A 17,374-nucleotide genomic window follows, 5' to 3' on the forward strand; every position below is an offset into this window, starting at 1 on the left:
ATATGTATTTTTACATTACTAGTATTACTCGTTAAGAATTGGTATATATATGCTTTATCTATACTTATATATATCTCTATATTATTTAAAATTAATTTATATATTGCATTAATGCTTGTTTATTTACATGTTTTGAAACCAAGTGTTTTATATAATAAATATGTATTTAATTATATACTCATTATATATAAATGCTACAATAAAACGGTTCGACCGATGGTTCGACCGGTTGGACCAGTTGAACCGTGAACCAGTAGCCTCGCCGGTTCGCTCGCCGGTCCGGTTTTTAAAACATTGGTTATGACACAGGTTTTAAGGAATTGGTGGAGTGTGCAATTAATGAAGTGAGGGGTGGATTGTGTAATAAATGAAGTGGGTTGGTAGAGTGAGATGATGGAGTGTGTAATAAATGAAGTGAGATGATGGAGTGTGTAATAAATTAAGTGAGTTGGTGGGTCCCTTTTTGACTTTTTGGTTTGTTATTTTTATTTTGATTTATTTTAATGTAGATAATGGCATTTGGGTGTAATTTTAGTGAATAATGAGGTAAAATTTTATGTGCGAATATGGTAAATTCTAAATGTTACTCCAAATGTGGGACGGACTTTTATGGCAAAATGTTACTACAAATCTGGGACGGAGGGGGTATATGGGAAGACAATTTTTATTTTATTAAATTTTGTTAAACTGGACATTGTGGTGCTTGCATTAAGAAAAAGATTTTACTTATTTTATTATATATTTAAATTACTTATATATTATACTTTTAAGTTATAATTAATAATGATGTAAATAATTATTGAATATTATGATTTGTATTTATTATTTTAATTTGTTGTTAAGTTTTCGTATTTTGTTTAAGAAAATTTGGTTATTAACAATGAATTTATATGTAAATGTGTAAATTTAATAACTAGTTTAACACCCGTGCTATGCACGGGCCATTAAATTATTTTTATATTATTTTAAATTTTAAAAATTATGTAAATTAATATAAATATGTATTCCAATATATTAACATCCCAATTCACCAACAAATTTAGTAAATTTTACCATATTAACATCCCAATTCAATTCATAATTAAGATAGAAAATCCAAATATAATTTTCACTTTATGCATTAAAAATCAAAACAAAAGTTATAACATGATTTTATAGCAAATATATGTTATTTATAATAAAACTCCCTTATTTTATATAACCATACATGCATGAGTTTCGACAGGTGAGAACTAAGGGGTTGTGAAATAAAGTGAATCTTCTAACATGGAGAAATTATTAGAGAAGAGTATTTACCGGCACTGATACTAAACTTTAATATTTACACATTGATGTGCACAATGCCACCCACTTTAAGACAATAGATATCCATATAATTTGGCCACTCTATCCAAACATCTAGAGAAGGTATTAAGTGGTAGCATCAAAATGAAAGTAGAAGAAAAAATTACTCCTAGAAAAAAGCTAGAGACAATACATGGATAATTTATTAAAGAAAAGTATTTGCCAGCACTGATACTAAACTTTAATATTCACACATTATATTGATACGCACAATGCCACCCTCAAGGGTCAAAATATACTAATTTAACAATCTAAAGAAGCTAATCAAAATAAGGTAAAGACGTTTAATGGTAAATTGGAAAATGAGATATCAAAATTAAGCAACGGACAAAATAGGAGTTTATATTTTACAATCTAAAGAAGCTAAATCTTCATCAACTGAAATCCCACAAACTGGACCATAACTGTATTAGCACCCCTTTGTATTTCTATTCATCAACTGTGTTATTTCCTCATCAATTGTATGCACCCATGACCCATTCGTCTCTCTCTTAGCTCTTGCCATAGTCTCTAACATACAAATACAGAAAGTAATACCTAAAATATGAGATGACTGAAATTAAATCTTTATCAATCCTTGAAATCAATGAAATAAAACATTCCATTTTTATTTTCTATCCTTACACTTAAACAACATAGGCCTTGCATGATCTGCCTTTCTTGAAGTCATAGGAAATCCAATATGAAAATCTGAGATCACAATATTCAAAATTTAGAGAGAGAAAGAGAGAGATTGAGGGATGGGGTTGGTAATTGTTATCATAAGAATCAAGAATCAAGAATCAAGAATCAAGAATCAAGAAAATTAGTCAAATTGTGAATAAAACAACACACAAGCATTATATAGACTGATTGAAAATGAAACAATAAATGAAAATTTCGCAGTATTAACAATAGTTCATATCTCATGTTTGTTGTAGAGTGAAGAATGCAATAGGGAGTATTTTTAGTGCAAGAAAGACAATTAACATCATATTCCAAAACCTTTCATTTGCTCCAATTATGATAATTTTTAAAATCTGTTTAACTTCTATAAGTTTAAAAAAACAGATTATATTCCAAAACCTTTCATTTGTCCCATGTAAGATTTAAAAGCCAAATTTTAATGCATTGAAACTAAAAACTTTTCACATCATTATGCATTAAGACCATCTCCAAGGGTACACTAAAACCTAAAATGGAATAGATATTTTGCTCCAATAGTACTCAAAAACCTATCCTATTTTTGGTTTTTGAGAAAAAAATACCTATCTTTAGGTTTACACTAAACTAATACCTAAAAGTTTTTCAAATTTTGTGAGTAAAAAAAGCATAATATAGAGAATATTCTTTTAAGTTTGAGTTTAGTGTAAATGGTTGGAGTAAAATCAATATTTAGTGTGAGATTTACACTAAAATGAGTTTGAGTTTAGAGCATCTCCAATGCCGGCTAGCCAACCGGCTAGCCGATTCGCGTCGCTAGCCGGTCGGCTAGTCGAACCATTGCAGCAGGCCAGCCCGAAATCGGCGAAAAACCGGTGTGGGCTAGCCAATCGCGTAGCGCTGGCCGCCATTGTGGCGTGCCGATCGGCCAGCGATCGGCCAGCGCCCAATTTCGAATTTTTTTTTGAAAACCTATATAAACGCGATTTTAGTTTCATTTTCATTTGCACCACTTGTTTTAACGAGTTTTCTCTCTCTCTAAATTTCTGTACAAGAGCATCATCGAGCGATGGATCACAACAACGAGTCCAGTCCAGCGACGAGTGGATCTCAGACTCCCACGGTACCCGTGGGTTCTGGATGGGGCCAGATGGGCGGGCAGATGGGCCCAGGGTTTAACGTCCCTTGGAATCAGCTGATGGGGATGATGGCCGGAGCGCAGGGGGGTGGGAACCAGGGGGGGATGCCGTGGGGTATGCCGGGCGGCGGACAGGCCAGCGGCGGGCAGGGGTGGGGAGGTATGCCCCCGATGCAGCAGCAGATGATGCATCAGATGATGGGGATGATGCCTCTCTGGCAGGGAGGGATGCATCCTGGGATGCAGGGGTCACCGGGGGGGACACGGTCTATCGTCCCACTCTGGATTTTTTGACGGCTTCGTCTCACACGTCGACCCAGGTGGAGACGCAGTTCACTGGCGATGACCTTTTGTCATTGCATGACATGGGGATCGATCTCGGGGATCCGGACACTCCCGTTCCAACAGGGCGGGCCACGGCGAAGAAGAAGAAGAAGACGAAAGGGAAGGCCAAGGCGGTTGGCGAGTCGCTGAAGATGCTAATGTTTTGGTTATGATAACGTGTTGGTTAACGAAAGAGTGTTCTTAAGAAAATACTGAAGAAAACCTTCGGTCCAGAGGATTCGCTAGACATTGGGTCTAGGAATTCAGAGAACCTCAAGCTACCTGTCGTTGGGCACACAATCGCAACCTTAATTCCCTCTTCAAAAACCCCCAACCCGTTTAACTAAAAGAAACTAGTACGTGGAAGTAGGGATCGAATCCACAGAGATAAATGCGCAAGTAAGCATGTTCAAGGATTTGGGTTGGTATAGCTATTTTTGGTTGGCTGCTGCCACACAATTTTAAGGTTGAGCTTTTAATCCTAGACTTGGTAATTGAGATATGCTATTCTAACAACTGGATCGAAAGAACTACTTCCTAAATTTACCTAGACCTGGGAAAACAACTGACGGTGGGGACCATTTACTGAAAAAGTAAAATACGGATGAAAAGCTGGAAAACAACTAACTAAAGTACTAACTAACAGCGACATCATCTTCTCCAACGATTGGATGAAACATCCAGTAAAAGTAACAGAGTGAGAACGTAATTAGAAACGAAGCAACAGAAATATAAGCGACAAAATCGAAGAACAATCAAAACTAAGGCAGATCTACGGCTATTAGACGAAGTAAAGTAAAAAGAAAGAAGAAAGTTCAAAATCCATGCACAACTCGGTTTCCCCTGTTCAGATCCACTCTTCGGATGCTAAATCCACTCCAGATCCAAGCATCCGAAACAAACTCCGTCCAAACTTATATCCATAACTACAGATTCGCCGATTCACCACAGATCAACAACAACAGCACAGATCCACAACCTATTTCCCAGATTAAGGACAGAAACATCCAAAACAGAGAATAACATTCAACCTTTGAGATAAAACCTCAAAACACAGAATCAACGTAAATCAACACAAAATGAACACCATCGTGACGTAAACTAAATGCATAGATAAACGGTAAGTAGCAAACAACCAATCGACTTCGGAAACGTTGAAGTTCGACGGAATAAAAGTGCAAAAACTGAATGTAAATGATCGTATCTTCGCCCTTCGTGAGGACGGTGTTGCAACAGAATTTTTTCCGAAGATGAAACCTCTAACTACCCCAGAATCCCCATTTTCCCAAGTGTGTGTGAGTGTGTGAGCTGAGAGCTAAATCATCTATGTTTCGTGTGTTGCATGCTCCTCTATATATAGGCGTGGAAGTGGGTCCAGCAGGGGCTCTCTTGTGTGAATAGTCTTCTTTGCCCTTAGCTTTTGACTCCCTTCGTCCAGCCATTTTCTCCTCGAATTCGCTCACTTTTTCGCCTTTTTTCTTCGCTGGTCCTCTGCCCTTCAGTTCTTCCTGGACCTAGCGACTTCCTTCACACACCTGGCTTAAATAATGCGTTAGACCCAGTAAATGGTGACTTTTCATCACATAACCGATGCATGAAATTAGCCTTATCAAACTGGAATTGAATGTAAAATTTCATTCAATTCTGATAGTACTCGGTAAACACAAGAAATATGGAATGGGATTATTTTTTCTTGATTGATTTCATTTCATTTGATTGGTAACTACAAATAATATAGAAATGAAATAAAATATGAATAATTAAGTTTAATTAATTGTTAATTACTAGAATCAATTTTTCCAGACATCTGATATTCAATTGGAATTCGCATGGAATTGAATTCCAAATTTGTTGTTTGGTAATGCGAATTCCAAATTTGTTGTTTGGTAAATAACCGATACTCCGTGAAATTGATTTTTAAAAAATTGTACTTATTCACAATAACTAAATACACACATTGCGCATACACACATAACATACACTTACTAGATATACACACTACGCACACAAACAGTCACATACATACATAACTCGTTATACATATACATACACATGCACATTACACCACGCATAATACACACGCTACATGTAGTGTACTATGTGTATGTATGTGTGTGTGTGTGTGTGTGAGAGAGAGAGAGAGAGAGAGAGAGAGAGAGAATATCTATGTGTATTCGTGTAACGTGTGTATTGCGACTGTGCTGTGTGGGAAGTACGTGTATATGTGTGAATCATTGTGTGCAATGTGTGAGTGAGTGCGTGTGTATTGTATGGAATTTTGTTCAATTATTAAAAAATTTAAAATATTACTCCCTCCGTCCACGAAAATAGGGCACATTTGCTATTTTTGGCTGTCCACGAAAAATAGTCCACATTCATAACAGAAAAGTTTTCAACAACTTCTCTCTTACTAATAATATAGACCCCACATTCTACTAACACTACTTCTCTCTTACTTTTTTTCCTTCTATCTTACTTAACCAAATCTACATTAAAATCCGTGTTATTCACAAAGTCTTCTATCTTACTTAACCAAATCTACATTAAAATCCGTGTCATTCACAAAGTCTTCTATCTTACTTAACCAAATCTACATTAAAACCCGTGTCATTCATAAAGTGCCCTATTTTTCGTGGACGGAGGGAGTATTTTTTGTTATAAAGTTTAAAATTATAAAATTGAGATGATATTGAATTGAAATATAAGTATAATATAATATGTTGTGTAATTTTATTGAAAACTAAAATAAGAAGAAAAGATAATGGAATGGAATGCCCGTTCCTTATCTAAATGAATGGAATGGATATTCACGTGGGGAATGAAATAATGATTCCTAAAGACAAAATATATTAAGTAAAGGAATAGAATGAAAGTAGGAATATCGTTGCATTCTCTTATTCCATTTCATCATACCAACTACCAAGATGCCCCTAAGACCAAGCCTGGTATGATGGAATGGAATGATGAAGGAATGAAATGAACATGATAATGTAACGGAGATGAGAACGAAATGCTATTTCCTTTCATTTCATTCTATTGCTTGGTAGAGATAAGGAATACAAAAGGAATGTAATTGTTATCCATTGATTGATTTCATCTCTATACTTGACGACTACAAATAATTAGAACTAAAATAAAATTCAATGAAATCTACATAATTAATATGTTGATTCCACCAATAGAACGTAATAAAATATAAAAATAATAAATATATTAGTACTTAATTCTATAAAAAAATTGATTCATTGAAATCTCTTTTTTCAAATATTTTGAATTATACTCCTCCTGTCCCACAATAAGAGTTACATTTTATCAATTCGGTCTGTCCCACAATAAGAGTCACATTTCACTTTTATCATAAATGGTAAGTAAGTCTCACATTCCATTAACTCACTTCACTTAATCACATTCTATTATAAAACTAATATAAAAAAGTGGACATCATATTCATTTCACTTTTCTAATCCACTATTCTTTACTATATTTTTTGAAACCCATTCTCATATCAAATGTGACCTGTATTGTGGGGGAGTATGATATACGCACAACAAAGATATCGTGGTTGGTGGGGGCGGGATAGCACCGGCAATAGGCAGCGAGTCGGGTCGGGAATCCATGGTGTGAGGTGGTGGACAGTCAGCAGGGGGTGGTTGATCATATGCAGCAGGCAGCGGCGTCATTGTTACGATTTTAGGCTCATCGGAGCTGCACGGTGGATATAATTCCTCAAAAGATGGAACTCGGTGGCCTTCGGAGCTTGCATCTCTATCGTCCTCAACTCCATGAATATCACAAAGCAAGGCAATGGGCGGATTTGATACACCAGCTGCATCTGAACCAGGAGCATCATAATCAAGTGCGTAATCCACTTTTGTCCCACATCTAGAGTCCATTGAAAGCGTACTTCTCGGATTGTCAAAATGCTCCTCCTCCATCATCTCATGGCTAGAAGAACATTGGATGTCCCAGGCATTATCACAAGAAAATTTAGTACGAGCATCTACACTCGATGGAGTAGACATTTCTTTCTCTCGTTCTCTCAAGCCATGCTCTCTTCCACTCAAAGAACTATCCGGCCTGACCTCAGTAGTTGGCGATTGTGTGTGAGTAAACTCTCCATAGCATCTATTCCCATTAGTCTCCCAACATAAACCTTCATTTACAAACTTCCCAAATGATATCGATCCCGAAAGAAAAGAGTCGCCCCTTCTCATTGAGCTTGGGACAGCCGCGACAGGCAGCGGTGGTTCCAAACGGAGTTGACTCGGCAGCCAGTCGATTGGTGATGATTGCTAATATTCCGGGTATCCCTGCTGGCCTGCTGGTTCCCAACAGGTAGGGTGGTGCATGTGCATCGGCGACGACAATGGCTGATGCTGGTCAAATTGTGGGTGTCCGAAGGGATCGCCTTGCCGCGGTGGACCCCAGCATGATGTCGGCTTGATTATTGGAAGCGGTGGAGGCTCGGGCAATGCAGCTGGTAGCTCCACACACGGCCTTGTTACCATGGTTGGTTGTACGGGGATGGGGTGTGTTGTTGGTAGAATTACGGATCAAAAGTCGACGCTGATCCATAGCCATATGGCGGTTGATGTTGGTCAGTGTGGTAGTGTTGCGGCCGGGGGGATGACTGATACCCGGCTAGCCAAGGCTGATGATCATCCTGGAAATACCTTGACTAACCGAATGGGTCTGGCCTTGTCAGCCCATAGGGTGGATTTAGCTATGGGTCAGGCCGTGCAGTAATCAGAGTTCACTCACACGACGATCTGTATCATCCACCTGTGCACCATGGCTGATCTCGGATGGTTGCGGCAAGCCAAGGTTCTCCTTTCGCCCTACTCCCTGGATGGGTTGAGGGAACGATAAGACGGGAATAGTAGGGGTGTCCAACTGTCCATATCCCACCGATACTTGGGAGACTAGATTTCCTCGAATATCTGCATATCGTCGATCAGCTAGGGGTTCGATTGGGGTTAATGGATGTAGGGTGAGCACGAAATGAAAGCACCAAATGATACGAGCGAACTCGTATGCCACCGAGATGAAGTATTCTGTCGCGGAGGATTGCTCCGTCGAATTCACGATATTCACATGCCAACGATTTGGCGGTGGAAGAAAGTTGCGGAAAAATAAAGAAGAAAAGATAAAAGAAGGATAAAAGATAAATTGATTTGATATTTCTTGAATGAATAATATGAGAGACTCCACACATATTTTTGATATTTCTTGAATGAATAATACGAGAGACTCCACACATATTTAAAATATATGGGGATATAATGATATCCTACCAAAATATAGCGAATCAAATATAATAATATCCTAATCAAAAAAATATGTTGAATCAATAAACTATGGAAAGAAAGTAATAATTCAATATTAAATAAATAAAAGGATATTGAAGATATTTCCGAAGATATGCTCATATCAAAGACTCCTATTTACTGAGAAAGTAGTTCATATTTTTAATATTTGAGTGAAAGCCAATTATTAACTGCTAAAAGTATCTTTGTTTAAAAGTCAATGATTAAATTTTCATAAATTATGTGTAAGTGAAGAGCTATATGTGTACATCTTTAATAAAGATAAGACACAGTTAATATTCCACATGTATATTTGGACGAATATCCACAGTTAATATGTTGATAATTGATTCCACTAAAAAAATTAATTCGTTCAAAAATATCTGGATTATATTATTATAATGTGTAGGTATGCATAGTGACACAGTGTGTGTGTGTGTTGCACTGTGTGCTGGTGTGTATATGTGTCCAATGGTGGTGGTTGCAGCGTGTGTTGGTGTGTGTATATGTGCAACAGTGTGTGTGCATAATGTGAGTGCATACATGGTGGTGTGAGCAACCGTTTGTGTTTGTGTGCTTGTGGGTGTTGGTGTGTGTATGTGCAATAGTGTGCGTGTTGCAGTGTGCGTGTTCGTTAAAAATTCTAAAACTTCAATTTATTTATAAAATTAAAAAATGATACTCCCTCCGTTTCTTCATAGTTGAGTCATTTTTCCATTTCGAGAAGTTTCTTCATAGTTGAGTCGTTTCCATATATAAAAACTTTTTTCTCTTTCTTACTTTACTCTCTCCTACTTTATTCTCTCTACTTTATTCACTTTATACTTTATTCTCTCTACTTTTTCCTATCTCTTATTTTTTATCTATTTATTTAACACACCCAACATTCATTTCTAAAACTCCGTGCCGAAAAGTTTCACCTCAACTATGAAGAAACGGAGGGAGTACTACTTAAAATTGAGATAACAATAAATTAAAATATAATATAATATGTTATACTCCTTAATTTGTTAAAATCTAAAATAAGCTTAGCTAAATAATGGTGATAAAAGAAATGGTGATTCCTAAAGAAAGATATATACTTCTCAAACAAAGAAATACTAAAATGAAAGTAGAAATACTATTCAATTCCATCAAATCAAGCATGACCTAAGAATTTAGGCACTTACTTGATAACTTCTTACTAGTTCAACCCCTGGATTTGATTTATTTACAGTACTCCCTCCAACAGTCATTAGGAGTCTCACTCCTTGGTGATACGATTTTTAAGAAATGTTAAAAAAGTTGATGGAAAAAAGTTAGTGGAATGTGAGACCTATTATCATTTATGGCAAAAGTGAACCGGGACTCCTATTCGCCTACAGACTAAAACAAAAGAACGAGACTTCTATTCGCAGACAGACAGAGGGAGTAACACATTTCAAAGAACCCCTGAATCTGATTTGTTTACAGTAGTAACACATTTCAGTAGTACATTTATTTTACAAGTCTAATGAGTGGAGTAGTAATAATTAAATAACATGTGTGCTAGCAAACTTAGACCAAACTTAGGTCATTCGTATCTATGTCTCTTAATCATCTTAATACCGTCTCATCCCTTCACTTTTAATGGACCTCACTGTACTTTTCACCCCATCTCTTAATTAAGAGAGAAGAGACAACACCTGCATCCCTCCATCTTTTAACATTCTCATCCCTTGACTATTCATTCAATTTCATTTTTTATTTTTATTTCCAATAAATTCAATTAATAAAAACACACTTTATTAAATAAAAGAAAATTACAATTTAAAATCCTAAAAAAATAAAAAGACATAATTTAAAATACTAGAAATTAAAAATTGCACACTTAAATTCAAAATCTCAAAACTCAAATCATAAAAAAAAATGGAGGCAAAGAAGCAGAAGAAGGAGTTTTCTAGTGACGATCATGTGCGTCTACTGAAAATTACAACATCCGAAAATACGAAAAATACATAATTGAAATCCTAATATTACAATTTATTTTTTGGGATTTTTTTTTAATTTTCAATTTATTTGGAATTAAAAAAAATAAGTAAAAAATACATTTTCAACGGATATAAACAACGCCCACTCGCGGGCCGGCGAGTGGGCGTCACGGACGAACGGGAGCTCGCCAGCTTGCTCTCCGCGGCGAGCTACGGGACGAGACGGAGACGAGATGGGAGCTTGCATCGTTGTCTTGATGCGGTCTCGTCTTGGAGAGACGAGATCGAGCCCGTATCGAGACGCGATGCAGATGCTCTTACTATCATTTGTAAATTGTACTACCTCCGTCCCCTAAAATTTGTCCCACTTTGACTCGACATGGGTTTTAGGAAATGTAATGAAAAGTGAGTTGAAAAAGTTAGTGAATTGTGAGTCCTACATTTATATATTAGTTTTATAATAAAATGTGAGTAGGAATGAATTAGTGGAATATGAGGTCTACTACCAAAAATGGTAAAAATGAAATAGGACAAATTTTGAGGGATGGATGGAAATAGAAAATAGGACAAATTTTCAGGGACCGAGATAGTAATACTTACGCTCTAATGATGTGGATAACTTTTATTATAGTAGTAATATATGTTCTCAAAAGTTACACAGATAAAGAGGATTCTTAAATAATTATTCCCTCCGTTTCATAAAAATATGTACACTTTTCATTTTTGTCTGTCCAATAAAAATATGCGCATCCATTTTTGAAAAGTTATACTTCCTCTGTCCCATAAAATTATGTACACTTTCCATTTTCGTTCGTCCCACAATAATAAGTGCATTCCATTTTTTAAAGTTAAATCGATTTAATAATGTAGGTCTCACTATACTACTTTAACTATCATTCTTCCATTCTCTCTTACTTTACCAATTTTTTCTTAATTTTGTGTCATACCCATTGCTCATATTTTTATTGGACAGAGGGAGTATCGATTTAATAATGTAGATCCAACTATTCATTAACATTACTTTAACTACTCCCTCCGTCCCAAGGTATTAGACCAACTTTCCTTTTTGGGATGTCCCAACATATTAGACTCATTTCATTTTTTAGCAAAAAGCATCTATCTTATTTTATTCTCCACCTACTTTTTTCTCTCTTCTCTCCCCTACTTTTTCCCCCTCTCATACTTTACTCTCTCCAATTTAACTATTTAAATATCAATTCCTTAAATCATGTGCCCAAAAGAAGTGAGTCTAATACTCCGGGACGGAGGGAGTATCATTTTTCTCTTACTTTACCAATTTTGTCTTAATTCTCATCTCTATCCATCGCATATAATTTTTATAGGACGGAAGAAGTATAGGTATATTCATTAGTTTTTAAACTACATAACCGCGAAAATAATTTTAATTAAAAATTTAGTATTACATGGAACAAATTAAAGAAAACGAATAAAATGGCCACGTTTTAGGCTATAAATTAATTTGATTATATGTCACGTCACGGGTTACCTACCTAAAGTCCTAAACCAATAAGCATACGCGCTACAAATTTGACCTTTAAAGTATTGCTTCCTCAATTACTCCCTCAGTCCCGAATAAAAGTTACTAATTTTCGTTTTGGTCCGTTCTCAATTAAGAGTAGCACTTTATTTTTACCATAACTGGTAAGTAGGTCTCATATTCCATTAACTCATTTCACTCACATTTTATTATAAAACTAATATAAAAAAGTGGGTCCCACATTCCACTAACTTTTTCAACTAACTTTTCTTTATATTTCTTAAAATCCGTACCCAGTTAAAATATTACTCCTAATAGGGAACGAAGGGAGTAATGAATTATTGTTCCGAACTAGGAGAAATTCAAGGTAACTATTCGTAGGGATGGACACAAGCAAATTTATAGCTACATATAATAATCAAGAAAATAGACCCAAGGGGATCAATTATTGAAATTTTGTAGTAGTAGTACTTTTTTTTTGTACGTGTAACATAGCCCGCTAATTTTTAGTAGTAGTACGTTATTGTATTCCTAACTCTCAGCAAATTATTTTGAGTACACAAATTTGTGAATGTGGTCAATGAAGTACATCTAATTATTAAAAAGATTTGTGTAGTACGATTACAACATAGATGAAATAGAAGATTCTATTTATTTGAATATGATTATTGATAACAACCAAATTAAAAGGTCACCAAACGCACGCTTAAGTGGCAATAATCCTCTAATCACATTTCCTTTTGTTAATTTTTCTACATCTAATTGTTGAAAGTTAATGCAATATAGTGGAGTATTGTTTATGAAGGACAAAAGGACGAAAGAATCGTTCTCATTCTCTTTTGTCTTATGCAATAATTTTTTTAAATATACTTGTTCTTTATATTTTATAATATAAATTGTGTATCCATATGGCATTAATCATGTGTGTTTATAATTAAAATACGTTAGTGAAAAAGACGAAGCCGGATATGATTTATATGCCGTCTTTTAGTACGAAGATTAACAAAAATGCAAGATGCTAGAGTAGAAAACTGAAAAAAGTAACCGGTTATTGTTATTTATTCAATATTTGAATTAAATTAAGTATGTCAATTAATTGTTATTTATTAGGAAAAAACTCACCGGTTACCGTCACCAAATGCACACTTAAGCGAGGCTCATTACTATAAATACTACTCCTTCCGTCCCATTTAAGATGTCCAACTTTTATTTTTTTTATTTGTTCCAATTAAAATAACCATTTTCTAATTTTGGAAATAACCTCCTCTCTCCTATCTTCTTATTAAAATATTCAACTATTTTTTTTTCTCCTATTTTATTCCACCTAACAACTCCTCCTAAAATCTCGTGCCACTTAAGAATGTGGTCATCTTAAATTGGACGGAGAGAGTAAAAAATAAGGGTGTCAATTTATTGAAAACTAATGAAAAAGAAAATTGATGCCACTTGATTGGGGTGGAACGATTATGACGAAAATTACTACAACCATGTCACATTAATTTGAGTATATGCCACGGTTCACATCAAATTCAGAAATAGTAGTCCTTGTCAATCATAATTCACTACACTGAGTAAGAATTCCCAAGATCTTTTGGTTAATAGACAACTAAAATATTTAATGAAATACAGTGTGTTCCTCTGTTACAATGCAAAGTGACGTAAATTGTAATCTTACGGCATCAAACTATTTCATGAAAAAGATGAAGGCACGTATGAGCACACGTCTTGTATTAAGCTTAAATAATTACTCATAAATATAGTAAATAATTCTAACCATTGTGGTTTAGCTTATACAAAAAAAATCACCTTACTAATGAAATACAGTGTGTTCCTCTGTTACAATGCAAAGTGACGTAAATTGTAATCTTACGACATCAAACTATTTCATGAAAAAGATGAAGGCACGTATGAGCACACGTCTTGTATTAAGCTTAAATAATTACTCATAAATATAGTAAATAATTCTAACCATTGTGGTTTAGCTTATACAAAAAAAATCACCTTACTTTTGTGCCTTTGGAAGCATGTGCAAAGTAATTAGTACCAAGTCCACCCTATTTCGTTGCAAAGGCTCGTTTGATAAGAAAGATGAGATATAAAAAGATTTGCAAAGTAAGATAACAAATGCAGACTTCGTGTCAAGATAAGTTAAAATACGGGTTTTTTCGTTGTTGTTTGGTGAGGCAGAAATGCTATCCAACAAATTTGTGAGATACATATCCTTATATTTTGAGAAAAAAACTGCGGGCTTGGATGAGCCATAGAGAAATAACACAAGCTTACATGATAGGTTAACTATGATATCAAACATTTAAAAATAATCATATAAGTATCTATATCTAGCTATTACCAATTTATCAAACATGCACTGGGTAGAAAGATATATTCCCTATGTCCCACTTAAGATGACATGTTTTCCTTTTTAGTTTATCCCAACTAAGATGACACATTTTTTTTTCGGTAATTTTCTTTCTTTAATTAATACATCCAACTACTTTTTTTCATCCCTATTTAAATATTCATCTTTCTTTCTCTCTCTATTTTAATACTTAAACCCATTTTTTATATTTCTAATTAAATACATTAATTAATAACTCATAAAATTCCGTGGCAGTTAAGAAATGTGTCATCTTAGCCAGGATGGAGAGAATAGTAATTAAAGGGGTCGTGGTCATTAGTAATCAGTGATTATAGTGAAAAACGGCTGATTTGCCACGTAAGCAGATTACAATCCAGTCTAATCCGGCGGGCGTTGCATTCCCAATCCAACATACGCTTATACCATGACTCCCACACACACATACATGATCCCACACAAAACACATTTTCAATCTCTATTCGCTCCAGATATTTTTTTTTCGCTTCGTTTTAATTTTGGTGGGCCTAGAAGTGGGCCCGCACCTACCAGTTACGCTGTTCCGGGTTTCTTTATATACCGCAGCGGTTGCCTCCATTTTTCCCTCTTCAAACCAATCCCCAGTTTCGTATTCACACTAATTTCTAATTTTCCCCAAATTAACTAAACAGAGGAGATTCTGTGAAATGGGAGAGGTAATTGATTGTAAATTCGAAATCTAAATCATAGTAATTTTATCAATTCGTGAATTCTACTCTACCTCTGATTGTTTGGAGAATTGGTGGTTTTGCTCACTTTTCTGTTCCCCTTTTCAGAAGGTAGCGGCTCCGGAGAAGAAGGCGGCGGAAGGCGGCGGAAGGAAGGAGGAAGCCGGGCCGATCGAGGTTCTGTTGAAGCTTGACTTGCATTGCGAAGGTTGCGCGAAAAAGGTCAAACGAGCCGTTAGCCATTTCGAAGGTACTCAAATTTCCTAAATTTTTAATTCATTCAATTTTTTTCCGTGTAAATTTGGAAAGAAATTCAGTTCAATAATTTTATATTGGTAGATTAATAACTTTAATTAGTAGTGCCGTAGCTACAAGTAAATTACCTGGAAAAAAATTGACCTTTTGTTTTCTTTGTAGATGTTTGAGAGATGAAATTGAACACGCTTTTCTTGATAATTTAGATGTATGAATGAAGTTTCCCAATTAATTTCAGTATCTCTTTCTGAGTTACTATTTGTTTTTCCGACCACACCTAATTTTCTGGGTTCAGAGGTAGTGCAACATTTTATTGTTATACGGTAATTATAATTAAAAAATTCGTACTATTACAATTACAAAAACTGTGAGCTACTACTATTTTTATGAGTTCGTTGCAACTAACATAGAACTTTCCGGAGATCTCAGGGTAAAAACTTTCAATGTATATCATTATTCAACGGCTCTTTTTCAATTCCCTACATTTATTGAAAACGTGTATTTTAAATATCAGCGTTATCAATTTAATTATATTTGATTAATAAATAGCATTGCACGTTTGTGAAGGTGTTGAGAAAGTGAAGACTGACTGTGAGGCTAAGAAGTTGACCGTCTCCGGCAATGTTGACCCGGCGGCACTGCGCGAGAGGGTTGAGTACAAGACCAAAAAGAAGGTTGAGCTAATCTCTCCTCAGCCAAAAAAGCCCGCCGCTGCTGATAAGAAGGCCGACGAGAAGAAGGCAGAGGAGAAGAAAGGAGATGAAAAGAAATCTAAAGAGGTGAATTATAGAACTAATTAATAATCTTTTTAAGTGACCATTTAATTTTATTTGTACTAGTTTGTTAGCAAACTTCATTAATCAATTACTAACTCTTTTGTATATTTGCTACTCCAGCTTGCGGTTAGTACAGTGGTGGTGAAAGTCAGGCTGCACTGCGACGGGTGCGCGCATAAGATGAAGCGAGTCATAACGAAGCACATTGATGGTGAGTTTGGTCACACTTAATAATCAATTAATTTTAATCTTGCTGTCTTTCATGAATGTGTATGTGACTTGTGAGTTGGTTTGATTTAATTATAGGGGTGCACTCGGTAAAAACTGACCTAGCAAAGGACCTGGTCACGGTAACTGGGACGATGAACGAGAAGGAACTCACATCATACTTGAAAGAAAAACTCAATCGAGGTGTAGAAATCGTTCCTCCTCCAAAGAAAGACGACGCCAGTGGTGACAAGAAAGGAAAAGAAGCCGGAGGAGACAAAAAGGAGGGCGGCAGCGACAAGAAGGGAGCAGAGTCGAAGGCAGGGGACGAAAGCAAAGACACTAAGGTAGAAGTGAACAAGATGGAGTATCGTGGTTCGAATTTACAAACGCACTACGCCATGCCTATCTACAATCAAAATTATTACAATCAAGATTATGGCCTCCCAGTTAACCACTATCAAGATTACCCACCTAGCCAGGGCTACGGTAACACGGGCTACGTCGTGCAATATGCTCAGGGACCTCCACCTCCACCGCCAACGTACATGAACGATCAAATGTTCAGCGACGAAAATCCGAATGGATGCTCCATGATGTGAACGTGAAGATGACACTCCATGATAACGTATATATGAGAACAAATTAATTAGAAAAAAAATACTCCATATTGTTACGGTATAGTAGATGAATGCAGACCCGGGCGGTTGCCGGTGTTTGGGAGGTTGATTTATTGTTTAAATGTTGCTATCGATCAGTTGTTAGTTAAGTAAAATAAATTCAAATTTTGCTTCGCTAATGATGTTTTTTTAGCTTATCTTCGGACTGATTATTTTGTTCAATTAATAGTGTGATGTGAGCCTTCCTCAGCA

General features: G+C 35.7%; 1 protein-coding gene across 1 annotated transcript; it reads left to right on the forward strand.

The window, feature by feature from the left end:
- The first annotated feature begins 15,038 nt into the window (after window positions 1–15,038).
- LOC125204211 (heavy metal-associated isoprenylated plant protein 6-like) lies at window positions 15,039–17,374 on the forward strand. Its single transcript, XM_048102804.2, has 5 exons — window positions 15,039–15,252; window positions 15,373–15,514; window positions 16,087–16,298; window positions 16,416–16,506; window positions 16,602–17,374. The coding sequence occupies exons 1-5, from the start codon at window positions 15,244–15,246 to the stop codon at window positions 17,102–17,104; spliced, it is 957 nt and encodes a 318-aa protein (XP_047958761.1). The 5' UTR covers window positions 15,039–15,243; the 3' UTR covers window positions 17,105–17,374.

Source organism: Salvia hispanica, chromosome 6 (assembly GCF_029641045.1).
Source record: "Salvia hispanica isolate PSC_SH4W2 chromosome 6, Shi_PSC_v1, whole genome shotgun sequence".
NCBI classification, from domain to species: domain Eukaryota; kingdom Viridiplantae; phylum Streptophyta; class Magnoliopsida; order Lamiales; family Lamiaceae; genus Salvia; species Salvia hispanica.

Bases quoted from the DNA above. Each gene is read 5' to 3' on its own strand.
- LOC125204211 (XM_048102804.2), top strand. The intron at 16,299-16,415 runs GTGAATTATAGA...TTGCTACTCCAG, and splicing joins ATGAAAAGAAATCTAAAGAG to CTTGCGGTTAGTACAGTGGT. The intron at 16,507-16,601 runs GTGAGTTTGGTC...ATTTAATTATAG, and splicing joins CATAACGAAGCACATTGATG to GGGTGCACTCGGTAAAAACT.